This window comes from Odocoileus virginianus, chromosome 3 (genome assembly GCF_023699985.2).
Source record: "Odocoileus virginianus isolate 20LAN1187 ecotype Illinois chromosome 3, Ovbor_1.2, whole genome shotgun sequence".
Classification (NCBI taxonomy): domain Eukaryota; kingdom Metazoa; phylum Chordata; class Mammalia; order Artiodactyla; family Cervidae; genus Odocoileus; species Odocoileus virginianus.
Window position 1 is genome coordinate 10,768,696 of NC_069676.1, and position 17,731 is coordinate 10,786,426.

The 17,731-nt window shown below is 40.8% G+C and overlaps 1 protein-coding gene and 1 long non-coding RNA gene across 11 annotated transcripts in view; one reads left to right on the top strand and one right to left on the bottom strand.

Moving 5' to 3' along the window:
* Positions 1–11,469, top strand: part of LOC110149501 (uncharacterized) — a 30,835-nt gene extending 19,366 nt beyond the window's left edge. Inside the window, exon 2 of the long non-coding RNA XR_011486340.1 lies at positions 11,234–11,469. This is a non-coding gene — a long non-coding RNA (uncharacterized lncRNA). The remainder of the gene's footprint in view (positions 1–11,233) is intronic.
* LOC110149499 (zinc finger protein 791-like) overlaps positions 4,828–17,731 on the bottom strand; it is a 62,037-nt gene continuing 49,133 nt past the window's right edge. For 8 of the 10 annotated variants that reach the window (XM_070463598.1, XM_070463616.1, XM_020911942.2 and 5 more), the window contains 3 exons: positions 7,650–7,869; positions 7,501–7,561; positions 4,828–7,119 (listed from right to left, as the gene is read on the bottom strand). In XM_070463598.1, coding sequence (XP_070319699.1) covers positions 5,472–7,119; positions 7,501–7,561; positions 7,650–7,869 — 1,929 coding nt within the window. In that variant the 3' untranslated portion in view covers positions 4,828–5,471. The remainder of the gene's footprint in view (positions 7,120–7,500; positions 7,562–7,649; positions 7,870–17,731) is intronic. The other 2 variants (XM_070463625.1, XM_070463636.1) reach the window with 2 other exon arrangements.

Consider the following 17,731-nt stretch of genomic DNA (forward strand, 5'->3'; position numbering starts at 1 on the left):
TCCTGCAAAAGATGTCTGGGGAGGGGTCCTATAAAGTTTGTTTGCCATCAGCTCTATGGACCTCCCACCCCTAGTTTGGAAAGTAAGTCCATCAATTTTATTGCCAGTGGAGTTTCAAAATGTGGAATAAGGTGCATTTGTTGGTAAGTTCACCAACATAGACGGGGTCCCAGCATTGTATCTAGGCCCTTAGGGCAGAGACCTCTCAATGTTTTTTCTGTTTTATGGATGTCCTGTTCAGTTCAGTTTAGTCACTTAGTCGTGTCTGACTCTTTGCGACCCCATGGACTGCAGGCCTCCCTGTCCATCACCAACTCCCGGAGTTTACTCAAACTCATGTCCATTGAGTTGGTGATGCCATCCAACTATCTCATCCTCTGTTGTCCCCTTCTCCTCCCACTTTCAGTCTTTCCCAGCATCAGGGTCTTTTCCAATAAGTCAGCTCTTCCCACCAGGGGGCCAAAGTATTGGAGATTCAGCTTCAGCATCAGTCCTTACAATGAATATTCAGGACTGATTTCCTTTAGGATTGACTGGTTTGATCTCCTTGCAGTCTAAGGGACTCTCAAGAGTCTTTTCCAACACCACAGTTCAAAAGCATCAATTCTTCGCCGCTCAGCTTTCTTTACAGTCCAACTCTATGAAAAACCATAGCTTCGACTACATTGACCTTGTTGGCAAAGTAATGTCTCTGCTTTTTAATATGCTGTCTAGGTTAGTCATAACTTTTCTTCCAAGGAGCAAGTGTTTTTTAATTTCATGGTTGCAATCACCATCTGCAGTGATTTTGGAGCCCAAAAATAAAGTCCATCACTATTTCTATTGTTTCCCCATCTATTTCCCATGAAGTGGTGGGACCGGATACCATGATTTTAGTTTTCTGAATGTTGAGCTTTAAGCCAACTTTTTCACTTTTCTCTTTCACTTTCATCAAGAGGCTCTTTAGTTCTTCTTCTCTTTCTTCCGTAAGGGTGGTGTCATCTGCATATCTGAGATTATTGATATTTCTCCAGGCAATCTTGATTCCAGCTTGTGCTTCATCCAGCTCAGTGTTCTCATGATGTTCTCTGAATATAAGTTAAATAAACAGGGTGACAGTATACAGCCTGACGTACTCCTTTCCCAATCTGGAACCAGTCTGTTTTTCCATGTCCAGTTCTAACTGTTGCTTCCTGACCTGCGTACAGATTTCTCAGGAGGCAGGTCAGGTGCTCTGGTATTACCATCTCTTTAAGAATTTTCCACAGTTTGTGGTGATCCACACAGTCAAAGGCTTTGGCATAGTCAATAAAGCAGAAATAGATGTTTTTCTGGAACTCTTTTGTGTTTTTGATAATGCAACAGATGTTGGCAATTTGATCTCTAGTTCCTCTGCCTTTTCTAAATCCAGCTTGAAATCTGGACATTCATGGTTCATGTACTGTTGAAGCCTGGCTTGGAGAATTTTGAGCATTACTTTACTAGCGTGTGAGATGAGTGCAATTGTGCAGTAGTTTGAGCATTCTTTGGCATTGCCTTTCTTTGGGATTGGAATGAAAACTGACCTTTTCCAGTCCTGTGGCCACTGCTGAGTTTTCCAGATTTGCTAGCATATTTGGGCCAAGGTCATATATAGTATCAGGTCTGAGATGTAGGTATGTGTCTCAGAAACTCAAGTCAGTTTCTTGTGTACTGAAATGAGCCTCTGAAGCTTTGAGGTTTTATTATGTGCATGGATGTTTGTGACCTGAACTTATGTTTGGGTAATTGTGAGGCAAGATGTTATGAGTTCTTTATCTGTAAAGGGGTGACCTTGGATAAGAAGTTGTTCTTGGTGGTGAGATCAAACAGCTAGACCATTGGCAGTGGCCTAATGATATGTAATAAAGGGTGCAAATATGCTTGAATTAAAGACAGATCCTGAGAGCCCTCTCACTTCTCTCCTATTGTGTGTAGGCAGAGGGCAGGTGCAGCCTTAGAGGGTGCTTCCTAATTAGGGTGGGGTTGCAAGAAAGGCCTGTTGGGGGCTAAGTCCTTTCTCTCCAGGTCTTTAATTCTTCATTCTGTTAAGTATGATTACTATCACATGCAATAAAGACTCATGGTTACTATTGCATGCAGTAAAAATTTTAACTATGGCAAAAATGAAGATGAACCATGTCTCTATCTTTATGGAAAATTATTACTGTTAATTCTAGGATTGGAGGACTGTCAATATTGCCCCCTCAACACTTTTTACATCTGCACCCAAGCAGTTCCTCAAAGAGTGTTTAAGATGCAAGATGGTGGAAATAAAAAATGATCTGTGATGACATCCTCACTTTTGAGGCCCCGGCCCTCCACAGACACACATTCCCAGTGTCCTTATTATCCTAGAGCATTGTTTACTTAAATTTTTTTTTGGTTGTGCTGGGTCTTTTGTTGCTGCACGCAGGGTTTCTCTAGTTCCGACGAGTGGCGACTGCTCTTTGTTGTGGTGCCAGGCTCTAGACGTGCCGGTTTCAGTAGTTGTGGCACCCGGGGTTAGTTACTCTGAGACATGTGGGATCTTCCCGGACCAGGGATTGAACCCACACCCTCTTCATTGGCAGGCAGATTCTTATCCATTATACCACCATGTAAGTCTGCGTTGTTTACTTTCTTCACAGCCCTAACTTTCATTTATAAACCCAGACTGTGCTGTTATATTAACCATCTCTTTCCCCCCAGAAATTTGAGTACCAGGATTTCAAGAACTTGTTTCATGCCCATATGTCTGGAGTGCACAGCGCCCTATCTATGCTAAATTGTGTATGTTCTGAGCCTACAGTGCCTAGTAGAAGAGTGATGCTGAAAAACGAGCATCAAGAGCATGGTTTCTGAGCAAGAAAGCCTTGCTTAGGATAGTAACCCTGTCTCTATCCCTTGTTAGGTTTGTGTTCTTGACAATTTATCAAAACTCATAAAGCCTCAGTTGATTTGAAATTTCGAAAAGGAGATAATACCTAACACAAGTCCAAATCCTGTAAGACGACTTTTTGGACATTCTCTTACTGATACAACTATTACCATTTATGGTTTGTGGCCATCCTTATTATGATTTGTTCCACCCTTCTATTTGAATACAAGTATGAACGTGGTAGTTTTTTTAAAATTAAATTTTATTTTCTTATTGGAGTATAGTTGCTTTACAGTGCTGGGTTAGCTGCTTCAGTACAGTGAAATGAATCAGCTACAGGTATACACATATCCCCTTCAACCTGGTAGTTTCTGGTAAGAAGGCACTAACAAAAAAAGATCAAAAACTTTAATTAAGAACAAATGAGAAATCCATTTCATGACAAAAGTTGTGACTGTGGAAAAATAAAATCTTCCTAAAGAAAAATATACATGATAATACTGAGTCAAAATGTTTAACAATTAACCTGAAAAAAACACCAAGTTGATGTAAAAATCCACAATTACAATGGGATGTTTCAATATATCCTAATATTTGTTAGTATAGAAGTTTTTTGCAAGTTAATAAAACAGCTCTTAAGAAGAATCTACAGAAGCATTAGACCTAAAAAACAAACAAAAAAGGAACATCGTTTCAGTCACATACAATTAAATATAACTGAAAATGTACTGAGGAATTATGTTCAACTAACTATGAGTAACTGGAAATAGCCACAGTTTATCTGATAAGAGGAAGGTGCTGATTCTCACATGGAAGGACTGGGTCACAGGTATCACTGAGCAGCGCACAGAGGCACACACAGCAGGATCATGTGGTTCCTTCTGATTGCACCATCATAGCTATTGTTGTGGAATCAGGAGCACTTGGTCACTAGCAGGATCAACAGAACCAAGTATTTTCTACTCAAATTAGACCTTATACAAATACAATATAGAGAAGAGGGGAGTCAGTGCATCACAAAACTTTCTCAACCACAACAGTCTTAAATTTGTTGCCCAGTGGACACATGAGCACTTACAGGAGAATCCAAACTGTGGTGGATCTTTGTTGTGGAACAGGTCTGAGAAAGTGGAAGTCATGTAGGTGGGGGTAACCAGGATACTTTGGACTGGCTAGGCCAAGAATCAGGAAAACGGGCTGGAACCAGGTATATATGAAACTCCTATGTGGCTCAAAAACTAAGGTCTTCTTCACTTTGCCTTCCAGATGTCATGCAAGGGAGGCTAGTGGTGAATTCTAACATGGAACCCTAAAAAGAACAGGTTCTAGAAAATGTAGGTCACAGCATATTACTCATGTTGACAGAACACACTCCAAGAGACCATCTCTAATTCTATGTTTTATGGTCCTGTCACAGGTCTCTCTTCTTTCCACAAATATAAAGACTTACTGGTCTGTTAGTGTTATTACAAAAATAAATAAAAGTTTAAATGTTAATAGCATGACATTTCTAGCTTTTTAATCTCATAGACTTGAAACCCTGTGAGAGGAGAAACCACATCAGTTATGTTCACTGTTGTATTCACAGCACAGGCACATAGTAGGTGCTGAATATGGAGGGATGGTAATGCCACTAGTTGACTTCAGAGATATCATGTAATTATTCTAACTACATTATGGGTAAAAGAGACCCTAAATGGTGATATCAGAATACTGTAGGAGGATTTTTAATGTGCTCTTGGGGGAAAAAATGTCACTACAGTGCAAAGGTGTTGTAGTTATAAATTAAATATAAAATAACCAAGCTCGCAAACAATGTAAAGCTGCTTCATTGAAGTATGCAGATGATGTCAACATGGGTCTCTTTTCTTAATGTGAAGCTGATTACCCAAATCACAGTCAGATGGAATGACAAGAGTTGAGAGAAAAGGTGTTAACTTAAGTCAAATAAGATTATGATAAACTTTGCATACTTACAACTTTATGCCAACTATTTATTAGCAAGGAAAACGGAAAAAGATACTTTTGACAAAAGTTTTTCTAATGAAAGAGGAATATTTACAGTGGGTAAGAAATACCCAGTACCTGCCACAGCAAGCCAATAGGAAAATCCCAACAACTACCAGTGTCATTATTCCATGACCCCTTTACTTACAGAACAATTTAAAAGTTATATATTTTGGCACATTATATAATGTTGGCACATTACATTATATTCCAGTTCACCCATGGTGCCAACAGATTTCAAAATGGAAAGACAAAAATTCTATAAGCTAGTTTAAGGAAATATACTACCCACTAAGCTTGCTAAGTACTATTGCTTAAAGAGTTCTTACAGAATTGTTTCAACTCAGTCTTCAGTTGCAAAGTTAACAAGTAGAATCCATAACTAAAGGCTGAGTTTCAGAACAAGCCACTAATAAAGAGGATATATTTTTAACTTTTAAAACATTTTTTTCATGTGAATTTTCTGGAGTACTATTATATGTGAATTAATCCATATCAGGCTTTCCCATGTTATTTACACTTTACAGCATTTATCTCTAGTAGTTTTAACAAGACTTTGAATGTGTTTGTTAAGCTAGAAAACTCTGCTGTATTTATCAGTTATAATTTATCTAGTGTGCATTCTCATGACATGTTTATGTAAGGATGTGGGCCAATTGAAGGCTTTCCCACAGTGCTTACATTCAAGAAGTTTCTCTCCAGTGTGAATTCTCTCATGACTTCTGTATGAACTGGGTCGACTAAAGGCTTTCCCACAGTCTTTACATTTATATGGTTTCTCACCAGTGTGCACTCTCAAGTGACCTCGAAAGGTTGTGCGGTAAATGAATGCCTTCCCACATTCCTTACATTCATAGGGTTTCTCTCCAGTGTGAGTTCTTTCATGTACTTGAACATAACTGGAACAACTGAAGGCTTTACCACATATCTTACAATCATAGGGTTTCTCTCCTGTGTGAGTTCTTTCATGTATTCGAAATGAACTAGGACAATTAAATGCTTTCCCACATTCTGTACATTTATAAGGTCCATCTCCAGTGTGAGTCATCATGTGTCTTCGAAAGCTTGTGAGAGAAACGAATGCTTTCCCACATTTCTCACATTTATAGGGTTTCTCCCCAGTGTGAGTTCTTTCATGTATTTGCAGACCTAGAGGAGAACTGAAGGTTTTTCCACACTGCTTACATTCATACGGTTTCTCTGCAGTGTGAGTCCGCTCATGTCTTCGAAAGGAAGTGGGACAACTGAGGGCTTTACCACACTGCTTACATATATACGGTTTCTCGCCAGTGTGAGTTCTCACGTGGACTTGAAAAGTGGTGAGCCAATGGAAGGCTTTTCCACATTCCTTACATTGATAAGGTTTCTCTCCAGTGTGAGTTCTTTCATGTGTTCGAAATGAACTGGAACAACTGAAGGCTCTACCACATTGTTTACATTCATAGGGTTTTTCTCCAGTGTGAGATCTTTCATGTATTCTGTATGAACTGGGACAATTGAATGCTTTCCCACAGTCCTTACATTTATAAGGTCCAACTCCAGTATGTGTTATCATGTGTCTTTGAAAACTTCCAAGAGAAATAAAAGCTTTTCCACATTCCTTACAATCATAAGGTTTCTCTCCAGTATGAGTTCTCTCATGTTTTCGAAGAGAACTGGGACAACTGAAGGCTTTACTACACTTTTTACATTCATAGGGTTTTTCTCCAGTATGAGTCCTTTCATGGCTTCGAAAGGAACTGGGACAACTGAGGGCTTTACCACATTGCTTACATTCATAGGGTTTCTCTCCTGTGTGAGTTCTTTCATGTGTTTGAAAGGTTTGATGGTATCGAAAGGCTTTTCCACACTGTTTACACTGATAGGGTTTCTCTCCAGTGTGAGTCCGTTCATGTTTTCGAACAGATTGACGATATCTAAAGGATTTTCCACATTCTTTACATTTATAGGATTTTTCTATACCATGATTACTTTCATGTTTTTGGAAAGGCTGGAGATAACTGAAGGCTTTCCCACATACTCTACATTTGTAAGGCTTCCTTCCATATTCCTGATACTTGGATGGTTTGGGTGCAGTGTGAGATCTCAGGTGCCTATTAAGGGATGAACGACTCATGAAGACTTTTCCACACATACTGCATTCCCATGGTTTAGTAGAATTTTTCGTGTTCAGATTAAGATTTGGAATAAGGGTGCTGTTTTCTCCACATTGACTACCTTCTTTACTTTCACAGAGTCTCTGTAATATATGACTTCTGTCAAAAAAGAAATTAGAAACACATGTTAATGATTTTTTTAATGATTTTATAATAAATACTAGTATTACATTTTCCCATTTACAAGGAAAGTGTAGGGTTTTATGCACTATATAGTTTTTAAAAGTGAACATACTGAATGCTCTGTAAGAAAGCTCAACCACTGCTATTATCATAGTGATATTTATATATGCAGTCTCTGAATATGTTTCAAAGTAAACTATTTGGGAAACAACATCCATGACATAAGAAAACATTTTTGGTTAAAATTTTCTGACAAATAAATTTGAAACTGGGCCCTTTTATTTCCACTTGTTTTTAGATTTTTATGACATGAGATTCCCATGTGGGACACTGCTTCCCATTTTAAGTACAACTCACCTCAGATTTCTTTCCTGGTTTTTGTACTGATCTTCAGTGTAATGGTCCTCCCATTTATCCCCTAAAATGCAGACCCCAAAAGATCAGTAAATTATAGGAAAATTATTACTTCACAGGTCTATGATGACCTCAAACTATGATTTATTTACCAAAGATTTCCCTTTCCCCGTTCCAAATCTGAGAACAACATTGATGGGCAGGAGGCACTTGTTCTCTAAGTGAAGGAATGTCATCATCCTTACTTATTAAGGCCAGGTTACTCAAAGTTTCCCGCATCACATCTCTGTAGAGTTTCTTCTGTGAAGGCCCCAGCAGAGCCCACTCCTCCAGGGTGAAGTTCACAGCCACATCCTCAAAGGCCACTGGGTCCTAAAACATCACAAATATGTGTACAGGAAGATGGGTGAGATGGACAGTACTGGGAATCTGTAGTCCATCCATAAGTTTACATGTGCTGCTGTTATGAAATTTACTTGTTCTGTGACCTGATAATGAAAATTCTTACTCTCTACCACTTCCTCACAAACTTAACAGCATCATGAACACATACACAAAAATTATTTCTAAATTTTTACTATGATCACTTAAGTCTTATTATTCTCTAACAGTAGGGTCCAGAGCATGCTGGAGCAATGTCAACTCCAAATGAAAGAAATAGTTCCATTTTAAGACTGTCAGTTCTACATGAGAAAAGCTCATCTCCTTTAATACCTACCATATCACACAGTACTCCATTAAGCACAGGGTCACATATGCATGAGGTTTTAATGGGAAAAAACAGTGAAGAACTGGAAGTTTTTTCTTCTACTCCCATCATCAAACATGACAGGTCAAGAGTCCTATGTAAATCCAGCTTATGGTTAGGCCCAGCTGGCCATACTGTCCTGAAGTAATCTAGCCTACTAGAAGCAGTCAGATGCAGGGGACTCCCCTGGTGGTCCAGTGGCTAAGACTTCACACTCCTGATGCAGGAGATAGGTTCAGTCACTGGTCAAGGAATAGATCCCACATGCCACAAGTAAAGATCCCATGTGCTACAACAAAGACCCAGCACAGCCAAATTTAAAAAAAAAAAAGTAGTAGTGGTCAGATAATGAATGAAAATAATCTTGTGGGAAAGTATTACCTTTTACTTACTTGACAGAGATTCAGTTATTCCTTTTTATTTCACAGTCCTATTTCATGGGACTAGGAAGCTATTCTGAAGTTAGTGCTCAGGCATGAGAGAAGGCATGGCAACTTACACAAAATCCCTATATTCATGGGCCTCAGAGCAGCTTCACACCATCTTTACCACATCTATGTGCATACACTGAGAAGATAAGATGCCAGAAGAGCCTTTTCTGGCAAAATCATAACAATGTACCCTGGACCCTGAGGAATGGAATAAGAACTGCAATTTGCAAGGGAGTCCACTGAAGACCACAGTGCCCATCATTATGAAATACAAAGGGTTCAGTAGTGCTTTCCTCTAAAAGAGCATAAAGGTTCCCTTCTCCAGTTATAGGAGGAGTGATTCCCAACCAGCCACTCACTCCAGAGGCAGCCTCCCCACTGCTCTCATTTCCATGACCTCCTGCTGCACAGGAAAGTGACAGGTGAGCCTCTGGGCAGAGGAATCTCTCAGCCATGTAATTTCCCTAAAAGCTGGTCTCTGTAAAAGGTCACCACTAAATAACCTACTGATATCCACATGAACGGGACAGTGAGAACGTTCCAGCACAGTCATTACAATGGTAGGATTTCTTCATTCAGTTAAGGAACAGAACAAGAAATCCCCATTTCTTGTTTTTCTCACAGGAACTGATGGTCTTAAAATGGAAACACCTCGTTCATTTGTGTAACATTTCTCTCAAGGTGCCCTGGACCCTACCACTAAGGAACAGTAAGACTTTCAGTGATCACAGAAGAAATGGAGGAATAATTTTCATGTGTTCATGTTGTTGTTAAACTCGTGAGGAAGTAACCACTTCCTGCTTGGGTCAGCTCTAATTACTCTTTCTATAGTGGGTCTACAGTGCTTGCTCCTCATGGTGTCCTATTACAAAAGTGTGCAGAAGAGAGTCACACTAGAAGGCCTGGGAGGGCTGATTCTTAGCAGTGCCTGCTCACAGTCTTCGTCCCTCGCTGGTTATCTGGGAACCGGGATTTGTAAGTGACCTGACCAAGCCAGGGCTTCCCCGGTGGCTCAGACAGTAAAGAATCTGCCTGCAACGCAGGAGACCTGGGTTTGATCCCTGGGTCAGGAAGATCCCCTGGAGAAGGGAGCAACGACCCACTCCAGGATTCTTGCCTGGAGAATTACATGGACAGAGGAGCCTGGCGGGCTACAGTCCACGGGGGTCTCAAAGAGTCAGACACAACTGAGTGACTAACACTTTCACTTCATTTTCCACCAACCTAACTGGTTAAGAATGGCTTGGTGTATCTCAACTGTTTATAGTACATCACAAACTCTTCATTCTCAGTGTCTGACTTTTGTTATGCTCAGCCGAGAGTACTGATGTGATCTGCCCCCAAATCACTCTTGGGTATTGTTTCTAATGAGCTGGCATTTTACATGTATTGTCAAACCCTGCTGCTTGGAGGATTGAGCCTCTCTTATGTGATTACACTAGGAAAGAATATCTAGAAGCTTGCATCTGGCTTCTTAAGAACACATTTAATTAGGTACTAAAGAAGAATGAATGAGGTATTTAATAATCTTCATGGAAAAATTTTATTTTTGTTGGATAACATTAAAGGAGATAGATGAAAATATGAAAGATGTCCTTGATGTTACCACTGCAGAAATATATCTAAAACAATTTGTTATGTAACTAGGAAATGTACTGTATCATTCCCCTGTATTCCATGGACAACAGTCAATTCATTATAGATGTAAATGTGAACAATAAAACTGGGACACTTTTAGAAGTCACAGGTAAATGCTTCATTGATCCAAAAATAGGGAGAACTTTCTCATTTAAGAAAAAGAAAAAATAGCCTTGAAGCAAGAGCCTGACCAATGCAAACATATTAAAACGAAGGGAGTTATAAAACAAAAGATAGAAGAAAATACATGTGATGTTAAAAGGTTAGTATCTGAAGTAAGATGGACACCAGAGTTTTAAAATAATGGGAAAATAACCAAAACCTGTTTAACAGATGATGAGAGACCACACATGAAAAAATTGTCCATCTGCTTAGTAATAGGGAATAATCAGGCAACATGTCAAGCAGATTATATCTCACTCGAAGAACAAAAATTAGTTAATAATCCCAAGTGTTGACGACCATAGATGACAAATATGTAAATTAGGCATGAACAGAGGAAGCATCAACTGATGCACCCCACTGCCGTTTCCTGTAAATCTGAACTTGATCACCATCAGTTGTCCTCCAGTGTCCAGAGAATTTACGTGTATTTGTACTTGGAGATGGATATAAGGATATAGAAAATATATTTTCAATGAGATTAAGAATTAAACTAGGGGGAATTCCCTGGTGGTCTACTGGTCAGGACTCCACATTTTCACTGCCAAGAGCCCTGCGAACTAAGACCCCACAAGCTACTCAGCATGACCAAAAAGAATACATAAATAACTGGAAAAAGCCCAAACCCCATAACCACTGCAATGGATGAGTACCTTGACTGGCCCACAGTCTCAGACACTAGGTGTGTACCCAACATCTGCTGCTAAAAGCAACCAAAAAGCATTCTGAATGTAATTTAATTAATATTTATTGACAGGTCAAAGCAGAAAAAACTAAAACAACACTGTGTAGTGAAAAGAGCAGATGGTAAAGGTATGACTCAACAATCAACAGAGATCCTCTATCGGCAGCATGGAGATGAGCTGGGAGCAGAACATCAGAGACTCTAAAAACTGCCCAAAGGCCCACTTATGAATCTTCACGGTTACAAAGATGTTTGTACTCTTACTATTAGACAGCCCAATAAAGCATTTTGTACATTCTTTTTTGGAATATATATGATGATTTTTTAAAAAAAAGGAATTAATGAAGTTTGGAGAAGAACATAATTTTACTGTGCTTGCCCTGTGATGTGGCAATCTGAGTTTTAACTCAGACTGGCAGCAAAAACTGCTAACAAGACAGAGGTCTATTTTGAAAAAACTGGTTACATAATCTCACCCCAGCATTTACTTTTAAAAATAAAGGGTGGGGCTTCCTTGGTGGCTCAGTAAAGAATCTGCCTTCCAGGGCAGAAGACACAGACCCCTGATCTGGGAAGATCCCAAATGCTGCAACTAAGCCTGTGTACCCCAACTACTGAGCCTATGCGCTAGAATCCACGTACTGCAGCTGCTGAAGCCGACGTGCCCGAGAGCCCACACTCCACAAGAGGAGCCACTACAACGGGAGGTGTGCGCACTGCCAAAGAAGAGTAGTTCCCCTCGCATTGTAACGAGAGAAAGCCCACAGGCAGCAAGGAAGAGCCAGCCAAAAATAGATTATCTGTGTATTTAATAAACAAAAGGTGACATGAACTGGTATAGAAAGATGTGAAGGATTTTTCTTTTTTTTTTTTTTTTTAGGATTTTTCAATAGAATAATTAAGTAGTGTTGCAGTACAAAAGCCATGTTCCTTCTTCTGTAAGTCTTAATAGTCTCCTGCACAAGCATGTGGACCGCATCTAAGATTTGGCTCAGATGTCTACAGACTGGTGACAACATGCACTCAATGTCAAGAGCTTTTTATTTTTATAACGAAGTGTCTGGGGGGGGGAGGGTGGGCTTCTCAAGCATGGGGAACGCCTTCAGAGAGCAAGATAAGGCTCCTGGCCTGGGTTTTTTTTTTAAATTGAGCTTAGAGGGTAAGATAGGGTGAGGGTTTGCATACTCCTGGGCAGAAACTACCACGGACTTACTCGCTTGCCAGCACCAAAGGCAGGAACCCTCAGGTTTTCTTAGCATTTTGTACAGATGTGGGGCACAAAGTGGAATAATGAGGGATAAAAGTACAAAGCTGTCAGCTGACGAGGATGGATGTGTACACCCTGCTGTATTTAAAATGGAAAACCAACAAGGACCTACCATATAGCACAGGGAACTCTACCTGATGTTCTGTGTGTGGCAGCCTGGATGGGAGCGGAGTTTGGGTGAGAACAGAGACATATGTGTGTATGGGTGAGTCTCTCTGCTGCTCACCTGAAACTCTCACAGCAGTGTTTGTTAACTGGCTGTACTCCAATATAAAATAAAAAGTTAAATTGAAGTCAGAGACTTCTGGTTCCTCTTCAGTCGTGTAAGGAGTTTAGAAGCTAGCATTAGCATCCTCACAAGATAATAACCAACTAACTAAATACCAACAACTCTTCTTAGACCCAGAACCATCAGAGAATTTAGGTCATGGGGAAACTGCTGTCTCCAAAATCAGCGAGACAAAAAAGCAGCCATTTAAAAATATGCCCAGGATATTCCTGCTCTCCAAATGTTGGAGTAGAGGACAAAAGAGCTTGTGACGGTGATAGGTCTTTTCCCTGCTCCTTACATCAGATATGCGGCATCTCTTAACACTACTGCTCCAACTCTGTGTCATCAAAATATGTGTCTGCCCATTCAGGTCAATATTAACACTCCCTGGAGATGGCGTTAGACATCACAGATTGAACACTCACTGCCACAAGACTGCCCCCATTTAAGCTGCTGGCCACAAACAAGGCGCCTGGGCTACTGACATTTCTACCCAGCTGCCTATACATTCACAGATCTCCTTGACACTCCCTCATGTTTGCTAATTTACCGGAATAATTCTGAGAACTCAGGAGGACACTTGGCTTACTATGGTTGGTTTATGATAAAGGATACAACTCAGGAACAGCCAAATGGAAGAGATGCATAGGGATAAATGTGGAACAGAGGGTGAGGGTCAAGGAAACAAAAGCAAAAGTTAACTAATGGGACCTAATCAAACCTACCATTGACAAAGAAACCACTGAGAAAATGAAAAGACAATGTATTGAATTAGAAAGATATTTGCAAGTGTTAATGACTGATAAGGAGATGATATCTAAAATACAGGAACAACTTCCAGGAAAAAAAAAATAACCTGATTAAAAACTAGCAGAAGACGAACTTCCCATGTAGTCCAGTGGTTAAGACTGCACTTCCAACACGGGTTCAATCCCTAGTAGGGAACTAAAATCCCACGTGCTGCATAGTGCAGCCAAAAAATACCCAAAACTTTCTAAAAATGTGCAAAATACCCAAGTAGATATTTTTCCAAAGAAGGCACAGAGATGGTAAACTGGCGTATGAAAAGATGCTCAACATCACTAGTCACCAGAGAAATGCAAGTCGAGACAATCAGAGATCCCATCACACCTGTCAGAATGGATACCATTAAGAAGACCACAAATAAACTGGTGAGGATGTGGAGAAAAGGGAACCCTTGTACACTCTTGGTAGCAATGTAAATTAGTGCCAACTAATAGGGGAAACAGTGTTGAGGTTTCTCAATAAACTTAAAACAACTGTTGTTGTTTAGTCACCAAGTTGTGTCCGATTCTGCGACCCCACAGACTGCAGCATGCCAGGCTCCACTGCCACAGCACTTCCCAGGCAAGAACACAGGAGTGGGTTCCATGTCCTTCTCCAGGAGGTCTTCCCAACCCAGGGATTGAACCTGCATCTCCTGCATTGGCAGGTGGATTCTTCACCACTGAGCTCTCAGAGAAGCCCAAGAACTACCATGTGATCCAGCAGTTCCACTCTTTCGCATATGTCTGAGGAAAATGAAAACACTTCCAAAAAGATACACACTCCCCAGTGTTCATAGCAGCATTATTTAAAACAGCCAAGATACGGAGGCAACCTAAATGTCATCCATCAACAGATTAAGGGATAAAGATGTGGTACATATATACACTGGAATACTTCTTGGCAATAAAAAAGAATTAAATTCTGCTATTTACCACAACATGGATAGATGGAGGGTACTATGCTTAGTAAGTCAGTCAGACTGAGAGAAATACTGTATGATTTCACTTACATGTGAAATCTAAAGGAAACAAATGAAAATAACAAAACAGAAACAGCCTCACAGATAGGACAAAACTAGCAGTGACCAGTGGGGACGGGAAGTGGGGAAGGGAGATAAGGGTAGGAGGTTAAGAGGTACAAATGTATAAAATAAATAAGCTACAAGGTTAAGGTTAGCAAATGTAAGCTTTTATATACAGAAAGGATGATAAACAAGCTCCTACTATAAAGCACAGGCAACTATATTCAATATCCTGTGATAAACCGTGATGGAAGAGATATTAAAAAATATGTAAGTGAATCACTTCACTGTACAGTAGTAACTACAACATTATAAATCAGCTAGACTTCAATTTAAAAAGAATACTGGGAAAAAAAAAACACAGGAGAAAATCCAGGTGACCTTGAGTTTTTTTGGTGACCTTGAGTTTGGTGATGAGTTTTTTGATTCAACACAACAAAAGCAGGATTGATGAAAGAAAAAAGAAATCTGTAAATTGATGTCATTAAAATGACAACTTTATGAAAGACAGGGTTAAGAGACTGAAAACAAACTAAAGACTGGGAGAAAGTCTCTACAAACCACTTATCTGATAAAAGACTGGCATCCAAAATATCTAAACAACTCTTAAAACTCAACAGTAAGACAGACAACACAGTTAAAAATGGACAAAATACCAGAACATACCTTTCACCAAGACATATGGATGGTAAGTAAGCATAAAAGATGCTCATGTCTTATGTCATGATTGCAAATAAAAGAAGAATATTTCTAGATACTTACTACAAAACCTAAAATTAAAAAGAAAACTGAGAATAAGCTTTATTAAAGGATGGAGAAGATATGGAGTGACAGGAACCCTTACTCACTGCTGGTGGGAATGAAAACAGTATGCCTGCATGGGAAAATGCGCAGTTTCTTATGATACCTAACCGTGTAATCCAGCAACCAGGCTCCTTTGTATTTTACCAAGCTGTTGAAAACTTACTGTCACAGGGGCTTCCCTGGTGGCTCCGGGGTAAAGAATCTGCCTGCCAATGCAGGAGACACGGGTTCAATCCCCAGTGTGGGAGGATCCCACATGTTGCGGAGCAACTGGACCCATGCACAACTACTGAGCCTGTGCTTTAGGACCTGGGAGCCACATGTAGCCTATGTGCCCTAAAGCCCAGGCTACGCCACAAGAGAAGCTACCACCACTAGAAGCCTGCACACAGCAACTAGAAGTAGCCCCTGCTCTCCACAACTAGAGAAAAGCTGGTGCAGCAAGGAAGCCCCAGTCCAGCCAAAAAAAACCACCACCCAAAACATCTTCATTCATAGAAATACCTGTGTGTGAATTTTTTATAAAAGGTTTACTCATGACTGCCAAGATTTACAGGTGAACAAGAAATTCTCCAACAGGTGAATGGAAAAATAATCACTGGAACATCAATATAATGAAATGTTATTCACTGTTAAAAGGAAATGAGGTATCAAACCAAAAATACAGAGAGAACCTTAAAATCATACTGTTAAGTGAAAGCAGCCAACATAATAAGGCTACATACTGTATTATTCCAACCAGAGTTCTGGAAAGGGAAAAAACCATGGGACAATATGTACCACAATAATACAAGATATAAAAAACAGGGCAAAACTATGTGATGGCAGAGGGGTTAAGTGTGACCATTCTGTACTTTGTAACTTAAACTGCTGTAGAGAAAGGTAACATAAAGCTTTCTATAAACCTAAAACTGCTGTAGAGAAAGGTAACATCTATCAGGGAAAAAAAAGAAGATGAAGTAAAAAAGGCATTAATATTCATCTCAGGTGATTGAAAAAGGCCATCTTTGTTAAGCTGATTTGAAGTTACTTCAGTCACTATGGCACTCTCATAAAGGCCTGCACCCTGCAGACAGAGAATTAAAACTCCACTGAATGCCGTGTTCCAACGATGCGTTCTGATGTGGTGTGTCCTGGGGAGGCCTCAGTATATATACACACAGGTGTTACCTTGATGTATATTGTGGATACCTGTTAGGCAAGAGATTCCCAGAATTCTTTTATCACACACTCTTAGACGATTGCCCAGAGGTCTGCAAACACATGCCTTCCAAGCCAACTGCTGGTTAGGGCTAAGACCAGGCTGATGTTGGGTCCACTGTGGACCCTTGAGTCCAACGAAGGGGTGAAAACCTGGATCATGTTTGAATGTGGAGATGTCCTTCCGAGGTCTGTGAACTCCCCTTGCTCATCACTCGGGGAATCCTAAGGAGCCCACAGGGAACCTAGGGGTCTGAGAAGGGGTGATGACCTTAGCACCTGGCAAGGGACCCGGAGGGGGGAGGCCTCCACCCCCTCCTGTAAGTAGGTTATGGTGGGGGGTCCCAGGGTCAGCTGTATCTTGTCTCAGGGGGGTTCCCACAGCTGTGCTGAGCTCTTAGGGTGCTGTGTACAGGCTCCAAATTGTAACGGGAATCTTTGGGAGGTCCCATGTTCAGGGCTATCTGTTTTCAGCACAGCTCCGTCAGGAGACCTAACTGCAGCTCAAGCGGCCTGCCGTGCAGGGCCAGGGCAGGACCTTGGTTAGAAGCCTGTGGACAGCTTCAGGCCTGCCGGGGAACTGCAGAGGCAGGAGCGGAGGTCCCCGAAGCCTCTTCTGTGACTCAGGCTCTGACGGCGGCACCGAGGCGAGTGCCTGTCATCTGGCGTTTTCACCAGAGTCCACAGCCTTTTCGTTTTTTTTTTATGAGAACTATTCCAGGTGGGCCATTTTACAAGTAATAGCTTAAGTGGGCTCAAATATATTTCAACATTTTTCACGTTCTGATGTCCTCAGAAGAGATGTCATTAATGTCACGTCACTCATGCTCACGGCGCAAGATGGATGCGGGTCAGACCCTGCCTGCAGAGACCATGTGCAGCGGCAATGGTGCTGAGGTTCTCTGAGGGTGACCAGGTAAAGGTACCCACGCCCCTTCAGAGGCAAGGCCAAGTGTGCTGAGAGGCTGCTGAAATAGACACGGAACAGAAAAGACTTAGCAAATCTGTGAGGGCAGGATATTTAGCAGCTGCTGAGTGGACGGAGTCAGTCATTTCCAAAATGCTGGGGGCTGGGAATTGGGGCTTATTTGGTGAAACAACAGTCTCAAGGTTGCCATAATTCAATGTGAGGTGTCATTCATTCTTTGCAGGTTTGAGAACAGACCAAATACGCCAATTAAAAGGAGGGGTTAATCACTTCCTCATTAAACAGGTTTG